At 45.9% G+C, this 22,735-nt stretch overlaps 1 protein-coding gene across 1 annotated transcript; it reads left to right on the forward strand.

The window, feature by feature from the left end:
- Positions 1–17,285: 17,285 nt before the first annotated feature.
- SOX4 (SRY-box transcription factor 4) lies at positions 17,286–22,050 on the forward strand. The gene has a single exon (XM_030490060.1). It carries the CDS (start codon positions 18,253–18,255, stop codon positions 19,552–19,554), a length of 1,302 nt encoding a protein of 433 aa, XP_030345920.1. The 5' UTR covers positions 17,286–18,252; the 3' UTR covers positions 19,555–22,050.
- Positions 22,051–22,735: the final 685 nt, after the last annotated feature.

Raw genomic sequence — 22,735 nt, forward strand, 5'->3', positions numbered from 1 at the left:
TTATCTGCAAATTATCTTTCTGACATTCTAGAATAAGTAGGGCAATAAATCACAATGTAATGCAGGTTTCATGTTGAGTCTGCTGGGATCTGTGAAGCTGTGACAATGCAGACACTTAGTTAGAATTAACCAAATTATTAGTTCGTGCACTAGCTTATTGGAAACCATTTTACCTGCAGAGTTGTAACTTGTTTTACTGTTGATCTGTAAGAGTACTTGCATTTATATAACTCTTTTAAACTACCTACAGCATAGTTCACCCTTCTGAACCCTGTAGTTACTTATAGAACAAAGTATTATTACTCAGAATTAATGATTAGAACTGGTTTCAATACAGGTGCTGAAGACAACCACTATGATGTAGTTTTTAAATTCCATATGCTTAAAAGAAATGGTGTGCATAAGCTCCTGTGTAAAGGAATAAATATTTCTTTTGAGCAAGTGCACCAGAAGGTAACATCTAGAAGACCATCTTCTATACACGTACTTGGATTTTTGGTAAGTCCATCCCACACGTGGTTACACGGGTAACAGTGCACACATGCAAACAAGTTCAGACTTGAGCACCTGGAGCACTGAAGGCTGCTGTGCAGATAAGGACTGTACACCCAATGACCTTCACTCTCTATTTCACCCTTCACCAAAGAACATTCCACTGTTTTTGGTGGAGGTAAATCACATTTAAATTTCACACTGACACAAATTCAATCAGGCAAACTCACCACTCTCCATGTAGGACAAGCAAACTGCCAATTGCTGCGTCTAGGGGGATGAATCTGTGGAAATACCACCCTAGATTTACCCAGCATCTCGTGCTTTGTTTTTCATAGGCATCTGCTGTTGGGAAGCAGGAAACTGCCTGATGGACTCTCACCCACTCAGAGGAACTCTAACACAATCATATTAAGTACATAACAAGCACACATCACTTAGCAGATATGCATTTAAATCCACAGCTCTTTCACAAGCCATCTGAAAGTGCTTCACAGTCTCATACGGCTTACAGATTTCTTTGCTTTAAATTTTCAATATTGTTCTATTTAATGATTTCTATAGTTTCATATGGCCCTTGATAATTGTTTCTCCTTCTATCCGTAAATCAAATATAGCTCAATCAAAAAGAAAACAGAATTTAAATATTTTTTTATAAGGGGAAATAAAAATATGCCATTCTGTTTTGAAACCTAAGAAGAACGATAGTGCTTATCTTTTCCCATTGACTTAACATGGCTAGGATTTTATGTGCAGGATGGCCTTTGCTCTGTAGTCTGAGGATGGGAATTGTGTTTCTGTGTGTCTTTGACACAACACAAAATGCAGTGTATCTCTGATCTTATCTGAAACTATAAAGTGCTATTATGCTAAACAACAATATAATGAATGATTTAAAAAAAAAAAAATCAGCAAATGAAGCTTAACCAGTTCTTCTAGTTAGGCTGTTAAATGCAATTAACATTCATCTTGAATTTATCCCTTTTCATTTCTGAAATAGTTTAAAAACTGAACTAAATGGCTTCAACAGTAACAGAAGCCTCAATTCACAATTTTTTTTTTTAAATCATTTTAACATGTTTAAACATATGTTTAAAAGGTGCCTAAAACACTTTCCTGGGAGAAGGTTTCTCTGATCTCTGTCAACTATTTTTCTGAAAGTTCATTCATGTTTCTCCATCTTATTATTCATAAATCACATGATCTTGTTCCTCCTATCAATGGACTAATGCCCCAGGGGCTGAAACACAACAGTTACAACTGCAGTCCCAGTCCCATGCAGGCTGGCACATCTGCATAGATCAGGAGGCTGAAATGTTTCCTGGCACACATCTAGCTAAGATGGGATTTTATTGAAAAGTTTTGGTTAAATCTGGTTTGATATTGTGAACAAGGAAGAACATTAGCAGCACCACCACCATGTTTTAAGGGCAGCTCTGTTGGGAAGCTGCTTTGTTGAAGCGTCGACTGGAAATTTGATAGCCCAAAGAGCTGCATCATTGTGAAAATTTTCCACAATGTGACCAAGTTATGAATTTCTGAAATATTGAAGTTCACATGTGTTTGGGATTTAAGGTCTGGCATTCAATGTTTTGGAGAATTAGGAGCTGCCCACCAGGCTCTGCTCGTTCCACCTCCAGAGCAACTGATGGTGGTTCATCCTCTTGCAGCTTTGTGTATGTGGCGTGGTCAATGTGCAAGACATGCTGAGGAAGCACAAACCAGCCTGAGGCTACAGTGTTTCCTGTACTTGCACTTCTTGACCATTGAAGGCTGCTGCAATACCAACAACAGTGTCATACTGTCTGGCAAGAGGAAATATTTTTTCTTCTATATTAAAATTGTGTATTTTAAGTAAATATGTGCAAAAAGTGTTTTTATAGAATACTAAGCTTAAGGTTAAAATAAAAAAGTGCTTTACAGATATAGTCTAAGGACTGCTGGGCTGACATTTTAAATTATGTTTTAAATAGTCCTGCTCTCTACACATAATTTCATCATATGGAACTTTGGATTTAATATTTACTTCTCAATTTGGTCATAGCTGCTTTATAGCCATTTAATCTTTTGATAACCCCATTCTTAGCTTAGTTGTTTTAGAGCTGTTTTCCCTATTTGCTGATTATTTTAATTAGGCAAAAGTCGAATCCTCATTCCAATTTTATTCCAAAAAAATAAAGAAGCCATTCTTTTTTACCTCCATACATATGTCAGATTTCTCTACTCCCTTGAAGAGTAACTATTCCCTAAACTATTCCCTAAACCTGAATTAATCTTTTCTGAAAATGGATGACTAGTGTCTGAGGTTTTTCACTAGTATCTTACCAAGGGCCTTGTATAACAGTCTTAATGCTTTCCACAATCTCTTGAAAAAAAACATAAATTGGTCTTAGAATCATTGTGATTTATGAAATTATTAAATTTCTGGCTTTTTATGGCTGCAGCACCTTGGTAGATGATAATCTTGCTGTGACACACTTGTATATCCAGTCTGTTCCATCTACCTTTGTCGTTTATAGCCACTGTGCACTTATCCCACAGTAACAATGATTACTGGTAATCTGTATCAGCATGGACTTGTACTTTGTACTTCCTTATCCCATTTCTCCTGCCTTGTTCATACAGTACTCCAGTTCTCCTTGTTATCCCAATCTTCCTCTCTATGAGCATTGCCTCATTGTCATATGAGCAGATTTCCTTAATGTGCTTCCAAATCATTAGTGAAATACTAAATAAAAACAATGCCAAGACTAATCCTTGTACGACTGCACTACAAGCTTCCTTCCAGCCCAAACCTTCCCTTTTCAACAGCCCCCAGAGCTGATCTCCCTGACCCTGTGCCTCACTAACCTCACAAACACTAGAATGTTCCTATGTTCTCCATTTTAATTAATAATTGCCTATGTGGCACTATAACTAACCTCTAAATACTTCTTTTTGTTTCTCTAGAGAATTTTTTTATCTTACCTAATGCGGCTTTTGAGTTACTCAGCCACAATACACCTTTTGTAAAGACAGGAGTGCATTTGTCCCACCTACAATTTACTTCCATCTGTGCATTGTACTGCCTGTACTGATGAGGATCAAAGACTTTTTTTTACCACTCTGATCTATTTTTGTTCAGAAAACTGTTATTATTAATAGTGCCAAAGGTACCAATGGTATCATCTGTCCCTTCAGAGTGTTTGGGTTTAGACCTCTAAGTGCCAAAATGGAAAGTTGTTTCCTGGCTCCAATAGCCTATCTTGTCTTTTCCTGCCTGAGCATATTTCCAGCAGCAGACTTTTGCTGACAATATGAAGCCTAAAGTCCAGAGAACAAACAGTAGAGTTCCTGCTGTGGGATACTGGTTTGTTATACTTTATGGACCAGTGAGAGCCACATTTTCTCTTACGTGCTACCTTGGGCAATAAACGATGCCAAGTCCAGGAGGAACAGTCTCTCTTGAACCGGTTTGCTGTGAATGGAAAGTGAATCATAGAAGTGAAGTTCCTGCATCCTTCAAATGACAGCACTCACTTCCTTTATCTGAGGCTAATGCTTAAGTTCATGCCCATTTGCTTCAGAGGCAGCATCTGAGACTGGTAACGTTCGTTTTAAGGCCCAAAATCGAGGTGTCTTTTAACAGATTAAGGAAGGAAAGATCTTTTCTTACCCTTCCTCATAAACCTCCCCCCAAAGCCAAAAGAAAGAAGATTACTTCTCAAATCTAAATGCTGTACTTTAACAAAATAGTTCTTAATGGAAAATAATGTTCTGTGAGGGTAAAAGTAAGTCAGTTGTGTTCGCTTGCACTGAAGTCTGCCAGAACATGTGTTCAGTAATGTATTCTGAGCTCGGTATGCTCACCTGTAGAACTGTCAGGAATAATTACTACTTGGGTGCCTGAACTGCCATTATTAAAATAATGGTGTGCTTAGTCATTAAAAAGCAAAATTAATGCAATTCCATTTCAAGTTCTAAACTGGCAAATTTGTAGAAAGCTCTCAGATTGGCTTGAGAAGATTGCTGAATATAAGTAATGCAAGTTCCGAAATGATGAACATCCAGGGCCCAAATACCCCTGTGTACCTACAGTAAAATGGCAGAAGACAAAAGTCTTGTGGCACAGGAAAACCAGGTGAGTTCAAGGTCAAGGTCACTGCTGATGCGACAATGAAGTATGGCTTTGAGGACTGACCACATAATATTGGGACCAGACTGTGCTTGGCATTACAAAAGGTAAAAAAATAATAAAACACTCCCTAGAGAATACACGAGCTCAAGAAGTGTTATGAAGTATTGTCTCACACTAGAAAGCTGCCCACATTCGAGTAGTAATAGAATAGTTAGACATGAAGGTGATGATTAGTATTTTAGTACCAGGTGGTTTGTTCTGAACTTTGAACTGGCATGGGGAGGCAGAGAACAACATTTCTCTCACATGTTCCACCCCTTTCAGCCATACACTCACCCATGTTTCTAAAGAAAATTATATGAACCCTGCAGTTCCTAAAACCAGATCTTCCTTCAATGAATTACTAAGTAACACCAAATGCACCCCAATCTCCACACTGTGGTGCAGATACTGAGTGAACTCACTTAGGATGAAATATGAACCATTACAACAGGTAGACATCCATATATGCATTAATATCTTCTACTTTGGAGTAGAATTAGCACGTGTAACCACACATAAGCAGTCAACTATTCAAATATTCCATCTCTGGAAGTTTAGTTCAGATTTAGCAAGTAAATCAGGTAAGGCAGTAGCTTCACTTTCCAACAACAAAAGCTCCTTAAACTGGTAGCTTAAAAATTGCTATTAAGGCCTTATTTGCCTAACTGTAAATTCATACATTTTTACAATGTATTAATCAGTCTGGGTAATCCTGTCTCCAACCCTGGTGACAGAGTAATTGACGTAGATATATCTGGAAGGATTTTAGCCTCACCGGCAGAAGCCTTCCCACCTACAATGATATGATGAGCAATAAGAAGGAGCATGAACACCAGAGTCCTTGAGGTCAGGCTAGTGGAGAAAAAAGGTCAGTTAGTGCAAAATCTTGACTGCATGCATGCAGTCATTATTTATAAATTACAAAATGTTTTAAAGCCTTCACCTTAGATCCTCAGTTTATGAAGAAGTACTAACCGGCTTTTTGAACAAAGATCTTCTTTTCAAGGTTTTTATACGGCAATGCAAATATAGCGCTAGGATTAAGTATCAGATCAACAAAAATGTGTTAAAAACTGAAAATGTAGTTCAGAATAAAAAGTCAGAGGGAATTCCAATCCACCACAAAACATTGTGTGCAGAGAAAGGAGCTAATCTGAATAGGCAAATTAGTCCCTGGAGTTATTTGTTCAGGACCATTAAATTAATACATTTAATGGTTGCCAATTACTATGCATGTATGCTGCTCTATGCCAATGATGAGACACTGCTGGTCATGCATTTTAAAACCTTAATCAGGATCAAAACCTGGGATTCTTTTCTCTTTATTTCTCTTTTTTGTTAAACACACTTACATGTGCAACTTCTTTACTTTCAAGAATACCGAACTTACACACATTGACAAGAGCTAATAGCTGTACTCCTTACTATTAAAACTCCTTTTGTTGGGAAGCAGATTTGAAGATACATGTAAGCAAAAGATATATAAGCATGTAAATTATAGATGAGTTACTACTGTATCACTCTGTATCAAACACAGAGTGGTCTTGATGTAAGTGAAAGCAGAAAATTGCCACAACCAAGACTGTGACTCCATTACAAAAACTGGAAACAACTCATTGGTAAGGACTAAATACATTTATTTTGAACAAGCTCTTTAATTTTGTACCAGAATATAGAGAGCTTTGGAGATTATGCAGTATGTTTACTTCTGTGTATATATATCTATACATCCCAGTGTCCACAGTGTGAGCTATAAAACTAAGAGAATGTAATACTTATTTTCTTATGACTGCTATTTAAAATTCAGCTCTTACAGATTGTGTTTGATCATTCAGAAGGGCTGACAGCAAATCCACTACGTGACTTGATAGAACTAAACAGGCAAAACTGAGCCCTTATCAATGACAGATCATTTTCATAAAACAAACAAAAAAACATTTATACTTGACAAATCACTTGTGTTCTACCTTAGATTAGAAATCCAGAGAGCAAGCACATGGTTTTAAAGTTTCTAAATCCCTAAAAAAGAAATTAATCAAATGGATTCTCTGAAAGACATTTTCACTTTCTTTCTAAGTAGCACAAACTAACAACAAAGCCACGCACATGAAAATTAAATCTAAATTCAACAGCTAGGACAGTTTACAAATCACTTCCGTAGCCCTGAAACAGGACAAAAGGAAATAAGTATACTTCATGGTTGGTAACCTATTAACTGACACCAACTGTTGCAGCTGTGAATAAAACAAATGCACGATAAGATTAGATATGTTGATTGCACCTGGCCATCTGTAAATTGCTGCTTACCATAAGAATCACATGCTTTCTACTAGTCACCCTGATAAATGCAGAGTAACTGTTGTTGGTTTGTTGGGTTTTTGGTTTGTTTTTTTTTCTTTGGTAAATAATAGAGGAAATAATAGGGTAAAACTTGTAGGCAGCAGATTTGTTTTTCTAGCTTGTGCAGAGTTTGCCCAAGTGTTTGCCGGCTTTGAAAGGGAGAAGGAGTAAGTCAAATAAATGAGACTGTATCTCACCAGTGTGGACAGAACAAGCCATCTAAACGTGTTTGTTTCATATGGAAAGAGAGAAAAGCACTCTGGAATGAAATTGCCTTCAGGACTGCAAAGGCCTTGCAAGACTTTCTATGGTTTTGAACAAAAATACAATATACGTATAAGTTAACATACCAACGGCTACAGCAGTCACTTTTTACCCCTTGAGGGAGTCACCAGCAGCTCCTGACTTAACAGCTCCCCTTATTTTTAGGCTAGAAAAACCACAGAGGAGGCTTATTGCATGTGCCACATGCAGATGCTGCTTCGCCTACTCGTGAGCAGGCGTCAAAACGAGAGGAAGCAGAGGGCGGCTGTGAAGAGGAACGTGGGGCTATCACACAGACCAAGGCATGCAAAATTTCTGGCACACCCCCCAGAGCTGCTCTCCCACTCCCCGCATCACTGCTGGGGTTGGCGTCTCCCCAAGGAAGGCAGCTGTGGGACAGTAAACATTTCATGGCCCAGGAAGCACACAGAAGGCTGGGAAGTACCTGGCAAGTGCCTGCTCCTCTGCAGCAGGGCAGTGCCATGCGCTGGTGAATGACTGACCACTGTTCCTGTGTGCAGGACAGTGGGGTGCCACTTCCCAAACCTGCAGGAAGTATTCCTGCTTTCTCGTGGGAAGATGCAACTGAGCACTGCTGCCTCAGAGGCATCTGAAGGATCACTTGAACTTGCCAAGTGTGCAACCAGACAACATACTCACAAATCAATTTGAAGAATCAAAAACTATAATGGTAAATAAGAGCTCTTTGCCCATAGCAGGGGTGTTGGAACTAGATGATCTTAAGGCCCTTTCCAACCCTAACTATTCTATGATTGAATGATTTTTTTACTCCAGCTAGATACTGTCCTCAACTGTATTAACCAAACCTGAAAAACTGCTCTACCATAATGCTAAAAATGTACCTGTATAATTTGTCCTTGTTACAAATGACAGTGCCAGTGTGCAAGGCTCTCATTTAAGTAATGGCATATCACACACAGCCAGTTTATGTATGCATGCAATATTACAGCCTCATTAAACAACAGATTCCACTGCTCCTGTCAGCGAGTGCTTAATATAATGCTGTTACCCTGCATTCCAAAAGGAAAACAATTGCAGTCAAAAGATTGTAAATACAATCAAATGTCTTAGTTGAAGGATTACCATGGCTGTGAGATAGTCAGCTGCCAGATATCCTTTCATGGCTGGATTTGCTTAGAAATCTCTGAACAATCCAAAGAGCAACCAGATACCACTTCTGCTCCCCTAGTTTTCAGCAATTTTGGCATTATATGTCGAGCTTTCCTGAGCAGCAGCCCATTTGACACTAGGATGTACAGCAGCATGCATTTTGAAACCTCAGTTACTGAATATAGATATGGAGTATATAGATTACAAAATACATCAGCATATATCTATGTAAGAACAGCAGAGCTTCTTCCATTTATAGCAGTAAAGATGGTATTATATTTCTAGGGTAACAAAATGGAAAACCAAAAATAGATTACTTGAGAAAGCTTAAACTCTGCATGATTTTTATCTTCATCAGTAGGTGGCAATTTATCTGCTCACTTGCTCCATGTGATTCTGGAGATGAAATCAACTGCCCATAGGTAAATTTTTGCCATGTAAGACATTTTTATGTGAAATTTTTGAATGCAAGATACCCACTGGGTGAATGCTGTTCAAATTTCCATTACATGATTAAAAAACAAATTAGTGAAGAAGTTAGAACAAATTAGAGTGATGCTGAGAACATGGAAGCAGAAAGTACAAGACATGGCAAGCTGTGGGCCAGTGGAGCTATGCAAGGGAGCCAAAAGTCTGCTGGCACCTGCCTTGAAAAGCCTTCACCCCAGAAGGAGTTGGGAGCAGAGCTGTGCATAGAGAAGCAGTAGAACAAAAGTGGAGTAGGGCACACCTACACCACAGCTCATTCCCAGCTGCTGTATAAATACATTGGAGAACAGGAGCCACCCTTGAATCACAGCTGATGGGACACATAAATCAAGGGTGAAAATTTGAAAGCATCTATGTACCCTCCTGATATGCAAGATGACTTATTTACAGCTGCTTCAGTTTTTTTTAATGTTATAATCCGTAGTGTACATTTATCCTAAAAAGTGCCTCCAGCGCGTATTGCTATAGGAACTTGGTCATCTTCTGTCTTTTTTAGCTCTCTAGTCTAAATATTGTTTTTTTCCGCAGTGCTCTCACTACTTGTTTTTGCCAGTGGGTTTGGGGTTTTTTTCCCTTTTTATATATACAGTGAGAAAAGGTCATACAGAGAAGTCTTCAGTACAATGCCTGTGCATATGTATGTGCTCATATTAGCAACATGCTGCAGTGCCTCAGAGATGTTCTTTGATAGTTGTACACCTCTGGAATGAGCATTACTTGTACACCCACTGTAAGATACAGAAGATACAGTGTTTTACCCTGGTTACTTCCACCCTGCATGAAACATCTACCCTGGGAACCACTTAACTCAGTGCCACATCAGCAGAGGCATGAGAAGGAACTTTGTGTCACAGGGGTGAAAGCATGAAGAAAAGCCAGAGATCTGCATTGAGACAAAGTAAGTACCCCAACTCTCTTCCCCTCTGCCCTTCCCCCTTCCCTCCCCCCTGCACTGGGCCACACGTGGTCTTTCTTGAATACAGGGATATTTTCTGATATATCAACAGGATTGACACCTTGAATTTCAAGGGCAGTCCTGCTAAACCAAACTAAGGGCTGTTTAGCTCTTTTATGGAAAAGCTTTGAATAGCAGGAGTGCAATATTTTTCAAATTTCTCAACTATTGTATTTATAATCAACAAAATTACTATACACTAGCATCCTCTTATACAGTATTCAATAAATCAGTAGTTTTACAAAGCAAAATTCAACAGTTCAGGTTTTTTGAATTCATTTCTGGTACTTAGATTAGACAACAGACTTTGTGTATTGGTGAAGCACATGAGCTGAGGATTAGAATTTTTGAATAACACATGGAAATTGACTGATTCTTGTACTATGAAACACCATATAACATTCTAGATTCCTGAGGTTCCACACAGACAATTTGTTTTTTCTGATACTGATTAATCAAACTTAAATAAAGACTCTATAAAGCAATGCAAATTCAGACATCCTGCCTCACCTGAGCACACCTGCTCATTGAGATTACTCATATATATGCTTCTTGAGTGTGACAGCTAGATCAGGATTACATAGGGTATTGTAGAACTCTGCCACCTTTTTCTGTCCAGAAAGGTACAATTCTTAGAGAAAACAAGCTTTTGAAATAGATTTATTTTTTAAATAAATATTAATACTTAATATTAAACCAGTAACCTTTTTCTGCACAAGCAGCATAAGCAAGGTAGGTGACAGAGACTGTAGAACAGGCCCTGGCAAGTACAGAATGGTATCATGTGAGCAATCTATTCAGAAAAGATTAATTAAAAAAAAAAAAAACCAAAACAAAACTATTTGTAATTGTCACACCACCACCATCATTAAGAACAATTATAAGGAAGGAAACAAGGAAGAAAGCCAGACTTGTATTTGTCCTGAGGACAAAAGGAAAAATTTGTAAGAAACCTACTCTTTCTCTCATTCTTTTTAGATTAAAATGTATTTTGCCTTTTCCTACCAGAACCTGCTGCTGCTTTTTTTTGACCTCTGCATCAAAAACACCAAATCAGAAAAACTGGAGTAAAATTTGTTTGACAGGGATTAATCTGTTATGTTTGAAGACTACAGGGCTGAATGAAGGGATGAATTTTTGAGTACAAAGGCAATTTTATGATAAAAAATTATGACTAAAAAAATATGATAAAAAATTATGACTAAACATTGTCTAAAGTTGAAATACCAGAAAATGATACGCCACTCTTAAGATCAGTCTTAATGGCATGATGCTGCTGGTTCTAGTCACAGTTATTTCCGTGCCTCAGGAGATCCTAAAATTAAAGACATTTAAAATAATCACAGTTATTACCTCCACCATTCTGTTTTGAACAGTAAACTGTTATTTGACGACAGGCTCTTCTGGAGAAAGCTCCGCAGAAAGCCTCCACAAAGCTTACACATCAGCCCTGGATCTGCCTGGGTGACCATTTTATAGTGAGTCAAAAGCCAGGTGCTGCTCCAGAGTTTGTCTATCTCTGCCATGACTGTCTTTAGAGTGCATGGATAACTGTCCACAGGCTGCCGAAGGACTTTACTTAGAGTTGGATCCTGAGGATAAGCATCCATGAATAACTCAGAGTCTACCAAAAAAAAAAAAAAGAGAAAAAGAAAAAAGAAAAAAGACAATGATTACAACCAAAATCAATGCAAGATTTTCTTATTATTATTTAATTACCTCTAATATATCACTCAAGAAATGGTCTCACAAGAAACAAGTTAGAAACACTAAATTTTAGAAGAACCCTTTTTCCTGTGTGCACAGGGATTACCTTATGCCTCCTTTCCAGGAGTGCTAAATATAAGTAACATTTTGTTTAGCACAAGAAATCAGTCATACACTCAATTAAATAGTATGCAACATCCCACTAAATGATCATTAAAACCAACCCAAATTTAATTCAGTGCACAGTGGCTTTGTAGCTCCAGCTTATCAACGACGCTAACATCTGGGTGACATCATGATGCTGTGGAAGTGGGTAGCAATATTTCTTCATTCTTGGTACTATGTGGGCTTCTGCCAAACTGTCTTCTTGCAGCTGTTTGCTCGTTCATAGAGATGACAGGAAAAGATGAGCCGAACGTTATGAGAGTGGTAGTGATGAGCTTATAGGAGAAGGCAGGGGAAGGTGAGAGCAAGCAGGAAGGACGAGTACAGGTGACTGGGAGGGAGCGTGCGGGGCAGAACAGAGGAGCATGCTCAAAAAGTGTGGTGCTCAGAAGGAGCGGGGCGCTCCGTCTCCAGTCCTACCACAGGGAAGAGGCTCGGCCCTGCCTGAAGGATGGCTGCAGGCACCCAACAACCGCTGCTCCCCACCCCTGGCTCTCCTCTGGGCCACCCAGCCTGGGGTGGCCTTCACAGCAGCTGCACCTCATGAATATGCAATCTGCTACTACATATGTAGCAGACTGGTAATGCCTCTTCAACCTTGTGGCTGTATTGCTTTTCACTTTGCAGAAAAGCCTTGCCAAAACAGCTTTAAAACTGAAGAAAAACCTTTTCTTATATGAAGCTTTAGAAAAAGAAACAAAAAACCAAAAGTTTACTAAATCCTATAGGATTGTCTAGGGGTTGCAATTCTCCTTTTAGGTAAATGCAAACCATGTGTTTTCCAAGTTTCTTCTCCCCCCCCACCCCCTTTTTTTTAACAGAGCTTTTTGAACTTGTCTTATTCTTGGAGAACAAGTTAAAACTTAAAAAGTCCCCAATGTGGATAAAGGATAGACAATATTATCATATTTTAGTATTAAAAATCTCTGGAGAGGTGTTTCCGCCTTCCCAAACCAAACATTTCCATACCAGTGATTAATATCTGAATTAATATAAATATGTATATGCAAATGAATGCTTACCTACTTATTGTACTAAATGAGCTAGAAATGTCTTGGCATTCTCATAACAAGTGCACTGAGTATCACTGTGAAGGCTTGTCTTCAGCTAAAATGTAAGTGAATATACAGTTTTGAAGGAAACAATACCATGCAACTTTAGGCAACAGATTTTCACTCCTAAGTAAATAATATCCTCTATAAAATGCTTCCCAGTAATAAAAGTTCTTCTCCGCAAATCCATTGGGGAGAGTTCAAAGTGTTTATGAATCACACTGAATAAAGGTACTCTGTGAACTGGAGTGACACAGTTGTACAATGTTTTCTTCTTGCAAACAGGACGAAGAACGAGGGCCCACTTTCATCTCAGCTTCCACCTCTGAGCCTTAAGCATGCTCTTCTTTGATCATGATCATCCAGTATCATCATGTTATTTTAAAGGCCAAGGTTTTTTTTTCCGTTAATGGAAAGTATCTCTCCAACTTTGTTCTGCTTGGATCAAAATAGGCAACAGAAAGATGGTGGGAAAGGTGTTCTTCAGCAGCATCTCTCTGCTGTGGCCTAGTCCTTTGCAGTTCAACAAAGCTAAAATCACCCCGTTACACCTATTTAAATGCAGCATAGAATGTCGAGGCAAAACATATGTTACCAAGGTGAATGTTACAGACAAAAAAACCCACTCAGAAGTAACACAGGTTGGTTTGGGTTTTGTTTTGGTTTTGTTTTTTTTTTTTTTAAGGAGAATGAGATGCCGCCTTTCCCTGCCTTGAGGATGCGTGCTACAGAGTGACAGGAAGCGAGGTGTCCCGGGAATCGCCTTAATTGCCCGCAGTGTTTCCTCTCGGGTGGCTCTATGCCCTGCTGCTGTTAGTTACTGCTCAGGCCATGCCCGGGTGAGGGTCCCGCTTGTTGCATGAAGAACACGTCCCATGCGAGGACCTTTCCGCGGGGGGGAAGCGGAGAGCCCCACACGGCCCGGCACCGCCCCTTCCCTCCCTACCCCGCAGCGGGCGGTGCGCGGCCTCGGAGCGCCCTCCCCCGCGGGAGGTAGGCTCCTCTACCCCGCTCCGCGGCCGCGTATCTCCCGCAAAGCGGGTGGATCGTTGCGAGGGAGAAGGGTCGTGCCCGCCCGTGTGGACAGGCCCGCGCCTGGGATGAAGGGGAGCGCTGGAGGTCGGAGCTGCGCTGGACGAGGGAGGGTGGTTAGGGAGAGGAGGTGCGTTTTGTGCGCAGCGCGGAGTTAATGTGAGAGCTGATTAACCCGCACAGTCCGGCGAAGGGGCGAGCTCGCCGATTCCCAGCGGCGAAAGGTGGCCGGTGAAGCTGCGGAGACTCCTCGGCCAGGCCCAATGTGGCGCGTTGCGCTGCGGTGGGCAGCCCGCCCTCCCGGCAAAAGAGCCATCGAGGGCGCGCAGGAACACGTTTCGCGGGAGGGAGGGTTTGCCTCCAGAAAGATCAGCCCGAGTCGACTCCAGAGCGTTTCTCACAGCCTGCGGAGCTGGGGGTGTGGAAAAGACCAACGGCAAGGGCTGCAGTTAAATAAGCCTGAGAGCCAGTAATCCTCGGCTTAAGAGGGAGAGCAGGGAAAAATCTGCCTCGGTGCTAAATCTGCGTGTTCTTAAGGCATTTTAACCGGTGGGGACTGTAGTGTGATTCGCACAGGAAGCCCGTGGTCGGTGCCGGGAGCGCCCGGTGCTGCTGCTGCAGATGTGCCCGGACGCTTTCCCTCAGACCAAGTTCTGCTCCGTGAGCCGGGCGAGCCGCCGGTGCCGGGCCGCAGCCCCACGCGTGGGAGCGGGGTCACTGGTGACGGTGCCCTTAGCCCCCCCACCCGGAGGTTTATCGTCGATCGCCAAGTGCGGGTAAATGTGTGGGCACGGCCGCTCTGTCATGCAAACCTACTGAATTCCAGTTCGAGACTTGCGGTGCTGTGCCGCTCTGTACAACCATGGGGGGAAAGAATAATAACTATAATAATAAGAAGAAGAAGAAGAAAGGACCCGGGTTGGGTATCTCGCGTTTTCCCACGTCTGGCAGAAGAGGCTCAGCGCTGCCACCTCGCGTCCCCCGGCCCTAGGAAGCCTGCAGGAAACGGAATGAAGTTTCGAGGCTTTTTTTCTTGTAAAACGTGCAGAAATCTGGCCAATGCTCTTCAAACCGCCTTTTAGGTGGAAGCTGAGTTCTCACACTTTACACCTAGACTTAAAAATGTGGGGAGCTGGAAGGTGCTTCCAGTCCTGCACTGGAGGATTAGGGGTGGAAGTAATTAACTTCAAGGAAACAGCCAAAAAATTGTAGTAAAATGCTTTTATAGAGTTTCACATAGTGTTCTTGCACTTGCTTTATTAAGCAATTCTAAATTGCCCTTTTGTAAAGTGTTCTTTCATTCAGGAAATAATACTCTCCTGGCCATCCCATGTTCACACTTTTTGAAGCAAGATTAAATGGAGGTGACTGCTTTCATCAAGATAACACTTAACTCACCTGAAGATAATTTTTACCCATGGCACACTGTGACACGACTGGGTGAAAAGCTTCCCTAAAGCTTTTTTCTTTCCATGTCTCTGAGTTTAGTTTGTATTTTTTCTGCTTTAACCTGTGTCCAGAAACATGAGAATATTTTACTTGCTTTGTAATTTAAACAAATTGAGATTTATATGTAAAACATGATAGTTGGGGTTGAAATCCTTTTAGATAGCATGCTTACAGATGGAGCAGCCAGGAGCCACTAGCTGCTCCCAGTCCCAGTTTTTCCCACTGCTGCACATGGGTACCGAGGGTATAGATAAAGCCAGTACTTACTCCTGGCCCCCAAACTGCTGTGAGCCCCTATTTCCATAGATGGTGGTGGTGTATGGTAGAACAGATTTGATGTGATCTTTGGGGTAGTGGTGGAAAAAAACATAGCATGATTTACTACTCACCAAGTGCAAAAGTGAGAAACACCACTGATGTCACGGGGTCTCATCAACCTAGTAGAGAGCGGTATTTTATCCAGTGCTTACCAGAGGCTGAGAGAGGAAACAATGTATTATTTTTGCAAGCAAAGCAATAATTTAGGTTGTATCTTTGCAAACTTTCTTGGTCATGTAGGTGACCTACCCGAGGAGGTACGTGGAATTCAGGATTTTCCTCAGCACTTCGTGACATTGTAATGAGTCCAGTGTGGGATCTTAATATTCAAAGCTTCTTCTCAAGCCAGTTAGAAACCACCATAAATTTTCTTGCAAAAATGTCTAACTTATTTTTAGACCTCTTTTTCAGACATTTCAGCTGTTTCCAACCATTATTTTTTGATTCTGATTTAACAAGTGTTTTTAACTGGTGGTGTGTGGAACAGAAATTTTAACAGCTGTTTTGTCTAACAGCCTTTTCGGTCCCTGGCCTGACGGATGGCGTGAGGAATCTTTGGGGCAGTAACACTGCCAGTGTTTTTACGGCCTCGCCAACCCTTTACCTGAGTACTGGGTTATTTGATGCCGCGAGGCCTGAAGCTGTGCTTCACAGCGCCTCTCACCGCCGCCCTGTTGCTGCCACTGAGCATCGCAGGGCGGAGAGGCCGGGAAATGCGATGGAGCAGCACTCTTCGAAACGCACCGTGCGCCCTCAGAACGGGCCCGGAGGCGGCGGGGGAGGGGGGGACGGGAGGACGGGGGTCAGGCACAGCTGCACCTCTGCGCCCGAGAGGCTGGTCCCTGCCCACCGGCCGGGTACAGCTTTCCCCGCCCCTCGCCGCCCCTCCCGCTCCCAGGGGAGCCGGCGGGGCCGGGCCGGACCCCTCAGCCCGCGGTTATGGTGCTGCGGCGCGCGGGAGCGGCCGCTGGCGGAGCGCAGGGTAAGCAGGCGGTGAGGGTAGCACCTCTGCCCTCCCTCCAACTCCGCGGTGGGGCGATGGGATGGGTGTCGGCGATCAGCGAGCGCTGCCGCCGGTGCGGAGCTACCCGCTCCGCAGGAGGTGCCGGCTGCGCGTATCGTCCCACTCGCGGCGCCGCTCTCCGTGTCGGAGGGGGCGTGACGGCAGCGCTTTGCGGCCACTTCGGGAGGGGTGACGACCCCGCCGCAGCAACACCCGCGTGTGGCCAGTGGGCAGACACACATACGGACACACACACGCTCCGGCATCCACCCCCTCTCCCGGAACCCCCGGCAGCGGTGCGGGGTCACCGGGGCGGCGCGCCGCTTTGTGCGGGCAGGTGTCCCCTCCACCACCACCACCACCGCCCGCTTTAATTATTGCATTATGATGATTTTTGCTGATTTCCCAATTTTTCCCCGGCAGGGTGGGAGGAAAGGGAGGAAGAGGGGGGTGGGGGTCGCGGGCACGTGTTCGGCGGGGCGGCGCGCGGGGCTTGCCCTCCTTTGCCCCCTTTCAAAAAGTCCTCCCCGCCGCCGCCGCCGGGAATGAGGTCAGCGCGGGCGCTTCCCATTGCACGCGGGGCGCGATTACCGCGCCGCCGCGCCCGCCAATCGCCGCGCGGCGGGCGGGGCTTGGCACGCGGAGGCGTTGGATACAGCGCCCGATTGGCCGCGGGGCGGGCCGCGAAAGGATAAAGCGGGCGCGGGGCGGGCGCGGGGGTCCGCTCTCAGGCTGCAGCCGGCCGAGTGCGGCTGTGCGCGGGGCAGCGCCCGGCGGGCGGGGGGCGGCGGCGGCTCCGCGGGGCTCCGCGAGTGCGGAGCAGCAGCAGCAGCGCCGGCAGCAGAACCAGAACAACCACCACCGGCTGCGGCGGCGGCGGCGGAGGAGGAGGACGGGGCTGTGCGCCCGGCTCGCTGCTCTTCCTGCCGGGGACGTACACACTCGTTCATGCACGGGCGCTTTTTTTTAATTCTTCGTGATTTTTTTTCCTAATTATTTTTTTTCCTTCTTTTTCTTATTTTTTCTTTTTTTTTTTTTTTTCCTGAGGGGTTTTCTCACTCAGCGCCTCGCAACTACCAAATCCTACCTGCACAAACTCCTGACCGCCGAACCCGCCGCTGCCACCACGACGAGTCCTGGAGCCGGGGTTTTAGGGGCTTTGGGGGCGCGCCGCCGCCTCCCCCCTGCCACCACTCCCCCTCCCCCGCCGCCGGTGCACGCTGGCCGTGCCCAGCGCTGAGAGACTTTGTGCGCCGGGCGCGCTGCTCTGCTGAAACGCCGCGAGCAGGCAGATAGCACTTGTGAACTGCTGGACCACAGCTGCTTCGGGGAGGGGGGAGACCCGAGGTGGTGACGAAAAAAAGCAGAGGGACATTCTCCCCTCCAAAAAAAACCCAAACCCGTAACACGCCAAGGAAAAAGCCAACTTGGACGGGCGGCTCGCGGCGCGGCTTTTGCAGAAACTCTGTCACTCTGTCTGACCGCGGGCGGCCCTGCCGCTGCCGCCGCCGCCTCGAGGGGGAGAGGACCGCGCCGCCGGGGACGAGGCGCCGGTGTGGAAGTACAAGTGGTGCGGGGAGCGGGACCGCGGCCGCGGGGGGCTGCGCCGCCCCGGTACCGCTGTGAGAAGTTGCGCGCCCTGCCCCGCGCCGGAGCGGCGCTGAGGCCCGGCGAGCCCCGCGCCGCCGCCGCCGCGATGGTGCAGCAGACCAACACGGCGGAGAACACGGAGGCGCTGCTGGCCGCCGAGACCTCCGACTCCGGGGCCGGCATCGAGCTGGGCATCGCCTCCTCCCCCACGCCGGGCTCCACCGCCTCCACGGGGGGGAAGGCGGACGACCCGAGCTGGTGCAAGACGCCCAGCGGGCACATCAAGCGGCCCATGAACGCCTTCATGGTGTGGTCGCAGATCGAGCGGCGGAAGATCATGGAGCAGTCCCCCGACATGCACAATGCCGAGATCTCCAAGCGCCTGGGCAAGCGCTGGAAGCTGCTCAAGGACAGCGACAAGATCCCCTTCATCCGGGAGGCGGAGCGGCTGCGCCTCAAGCACATGGCGGACTACCCCGACTACAAGTACCGGCCCAGGAAGAAGGTGAAGTCGGGCAACAGCTCCGCCAAGCCCGGCGACAAGGCGGACAAGGGCGGCGGGGGCGGCGCCGGTGGGGGCAGCGCGGGCGGCGGCACCGGCGGCCCCGCGGCCTCCGCCAAGCCCGCCCCGAAGAAGGGCGGCGGCGGCGGCTCCAAGCCCTCCCCCGCGGGCGGTGGCGCGGGCGCGGGCGGCAAGCCCCATGGCAAAGCAGCGGCGGGCGGAAAAGCTGCCCCCTTCCCGGGGGAGCCGCCGGCTGCGCTGCTGCCGCCCGAGCACCAGGCGCTGTATAAGCCCCGGGGGGCGGCGGGCGCGCCCTCGGGCCCCGGCAAGCCGCTGGCCGAGAAGAAGCTGAAGCGAGTCTACATCTTCGGGAGTGGGCAAGCGGCGGCCGCCTCCGCCTCCCCCGGCGGCGCCGTGCCCGGCAGCCCCACGCTGAGCAGCTCGGCGGAGGCCGGCGACCCATTGAGCCTCTACGAGGAGGGGGGCGGCGGGGCGGGCCGGCCCGACGGGGACTGCGGCGGCGCCGCCTGCCCCTCGCCCTCCGGCTCGGGTTCGCCCTCGGATCACCGCAGCTACACCAGCCTGCGCGCCTCCTCCCCAGCCCCCTCGACGGCGCATTCCTCCTCCGCGTCCTGCCACTCCTCCTCCTCTTCCTCCTCCGGCTCCTCTTCGTCGGACGACGAGTTTGAGGACGACCTCTTGGACCTGAACCCCAGCCCCGGCTTTGAAAGCATGTCCCTAGGCAGCTTCAGCTCCTCGGTGCTCGACCGGGACCTGGATTTTAACTTCGAGCCCGGCTCGGGCTCTCACTTTGAGTTCCCAGACTACTGCACGCCGGAGGTAAGTGAGATGATCTCGGGGGACTGGCTGGAGTCCAGCATTTCCAACCTAGTCTTCACGTACTGAGGCAGGAGCCGGGCGCTGCAGGAGGAGGCACCGCCGGGCGCGTTTCTCGAGATTGTTTTTCTTTTTCCTTTTTTTTTTTTTTTTTTCCTTTCTCCCCCCCTTCCCTGGGAAGGGGCTGTTGAGACTACTGCTGGTACTCGGGGAGCTGGGCGGCGAGAGCGGGATCGCCCTCTGCTTGCGGAGAGGCCAGCAGTCCCCTTCCCCCAGCCGGAGACGGACCCGCACACACACACCCCCCTCCTCCGATGTTGCTTTTTCAGAGACTGGTGGGAGCGAAATGCTGCCTTTTCCCTTTTTTATTTACTGAAAAAAGACAGCGAAGGGGGGGCGGGGGGGAGGGAACCGCACACACCTCTGGGTTCTTTGTTATTGCCCACTTTATACGAATATAGAGGAGGGGGAGCGATGCATTGGGCTGAGCGCACGCTGGATGTCTTGAGCATTCGCGCTTTGGCGTGAGAGAGCGAGCTGAACTGCATGGAAAAACGGAGAGAAAGAAACGAACACAAAAAACCCACCCAAGCCCTTGCAAGGTTCGCATTTGGGGGGAGAAATCCTGTCCCGGTTTCTTCAGCGGTGAGAGGAGGCAACTATGGGAGGAGGAGGAGGCGGATGGAGCTGGGAGCTGGACTGAGATCCCGGTCAAGTGGAGAAGAGCCAGACTCACACTTGAGAGCTGTCTTGGAAATACGGTGGGGGGAAGATAATAACAAACTGAAACGGATTTGCACGTACGGTTGTGGTGGCGGCAGCGCTTTTCTCGGTCACCTTATGTCATATGTAGAAAGAAAAAATAAGGCCGAAACTTCAAGAACACTGAAAACTTCTTTGGAAACAGAGACCGAATGGGAACAGTTTCTGTCGTGATGTGGTACAGGGGAAACTGAGGGCGACGGCTTTTGCAAAAAAGAAAAAGAAAAAAAAAACCAAACACGAAAATACTTAAAAAAACAAACAAAAAAAAAAGTAGTTTTTTCTTCTTACTCAGAATCGTGATGGTGTTGGATTATTTCACTGGTGGGGTTTAATATAGCATGTTATCCTGTCTATCTTTTTAAGATTTCTGTAAGACTGTTGAACAGTTTAAAAAACCCTAGTGTTAGGATAATATAAAAGCAGATAGATGGCGCTATGTTTGATTCCTACAAAAATATCACCAGCTTTTTTTCATTCTTAACTCTTTAAAGGATTCAAACGCAACTCAAATCTGTGCTGGACTTTTTTTAAAAAGAAAAGAAAATTCAGGACCAAATTTTTTTCTCAGAGTATGTACGTGTTTGTTCCTTATAGCTGTAAATGAAAAGACTGATTTTTCTCACCGATGCTCCATCCTCGTGTTGTTTTTCGGTTTTGTTTTTATTTTTCCTTGTAAATGTAATCGGATGCCATTTTATAAGTGGACGTATTTATACTGGCCAAACATTTTTGACTTGTATTTCTTTGTCCTTTTTTGGTAGTTCTCGTTGTTACCCGCACCATTTTTATGTCTCCTTCACTGAAGGGCTAGAGTTTTAACTTTTAATTTTTTATATTTAAATGTAGACTTTTGACACTTTTAAGAAAAAAAAGAAAAAAACAAACAAAAAGAGAAGAGAGATGAAAACGTTTGATTATTTTCTCAGTGTATTTTTGTAAAAAATATATAAAGGGGGTGTAAATCGGTGTAAATCGCTGTTTGGATTTCCTGATTTTAACAACAGGGCCGCTGGTTAGTATCTCACCCGCGTGTGCGCGCTCACGCTCACTCACACTCTCACGCACCCACGAGTCAGCCCCTCTTTTGTCCATGTTTACACTCCAATCTGCAGGCATCTTAAAGTGACAGCATCCCTCGCTGCTCGTGCCCGCTCCGCAGTCCCTCGCCTTTATTGAGGGAGTCCGGAGGGGAGTGGGCAGGGGAGGACTGAGGCGGACACACCGCGTGCCACCGTTTCGGGGAGACACGCCTGTCCCGAAATGAAGTACAGCAACTGGTGCATTTACAGAGAAGGGATCCTGTACCTTTAACTTGTAAACCACATCTTTTGCACTTTTTTTAGAAGCAAACCCGTGCCGTTTAAACCACTGGATCTATCGAAATGCCGGTTTGAGTTCGCGACACTATGTACTGCGTTTTTCATTCTTGTATTTGACTATTTAATCCTTTCTACTTGTCGCTAAATATAATTGTTTTAGTCTCTTATGGCATGATGATAGCATATGTATTCAGGTTTATAGCTGTTGTGTTTAAGATGAAGAAAGTGAAAACATCTTTGTACATTTAAGTCTGTATTATAATAAGCAAAAAAGAAGATTGTGTGTTTATGTATGTTAATATAACATGACAGGCACTAGGACGTCTGCCTAATGAGGTGGTTCCGTTAAGGGTTTAACTTTTGTTATTTTTTGTTATTTTTTTGGTCATCCATCCTGTGCAATATGCTGTGTAGATTTTTATTTTTTTTTTTTTTTTTAAATCTTATCTTAACGATCACCCTCAACGCAACCTTGGGAAAGAAGAGAGAGAAGAAAAAAAAAGATCATGCCAGCTAACCATGTCAAGTTCACTGCCTGTCAGATTGTTGATATACCTTCTGTAAATAATCGCTCTTTTGTTTTGGTTTTGTTTTTTTGTTTTGGTTTTTGGTTGGTTTTTTTTCCTTATTTTGATTTTTTTTAATTTTTTTTTTTTTTTTTTTTTTGTTGTTGTTGTTGTTCTTCGGGAAGGAAATAAAATCAGCTGGAACTGAACCCTAACACTGGGCTGCTCTTGTCATCATTCCTACGCTCCCTGCCCCCTCCGAACAGCGATCTCTCGTCTTCCCGGCAGCGGACCTGCCGCCCGCCGGAGCCCCGGCTCTGCCCTCGGCCCCTGTCCCGGCGCAGAGCCACCGCCCCGGGGCCGGCCCTGCCGGGAGGAGCCAAGGGAGGGGCGGCCGCGCTGCCGAACTGCCCCCCCCCCCGGGCCGTGGCGGGTGGGTGTTGCGGACCCCGGGCTCGACGGCGGTGTGAAGCTGGGCGGCCGGCTTTCGGTGGAGGGGTCGGGGTAGCCGGGGTCGGGCGGGGTTTGCCTCCCCCGAGCTCCCGGCGGCGCGTTAGTCGGGAGGCGGCAGGCTGCGCCTCTCCCCGGGGCTGCTCCCCCGGCACCGCAGGTTGAGGTCATTTTCCCTTACACAGTACGTGTTTTTTTCCTTTTTTTTTT

The sequence above is a fragment of the Strigops habroptila genome, chromosome 1 (assembly GCF_004027225.2).
Source record: "Strigops habroptila isolate Jane chromosome 1, bStrHab1.2.pri, whole genome shotgun sequence".
Taxonomy (NCBI): domain Eukaryota; kingdom Metazoa; phylum Chordata; class Aves; order Psittaciformes; family Psittacidae; genus Strigops; species Strigops habroptila.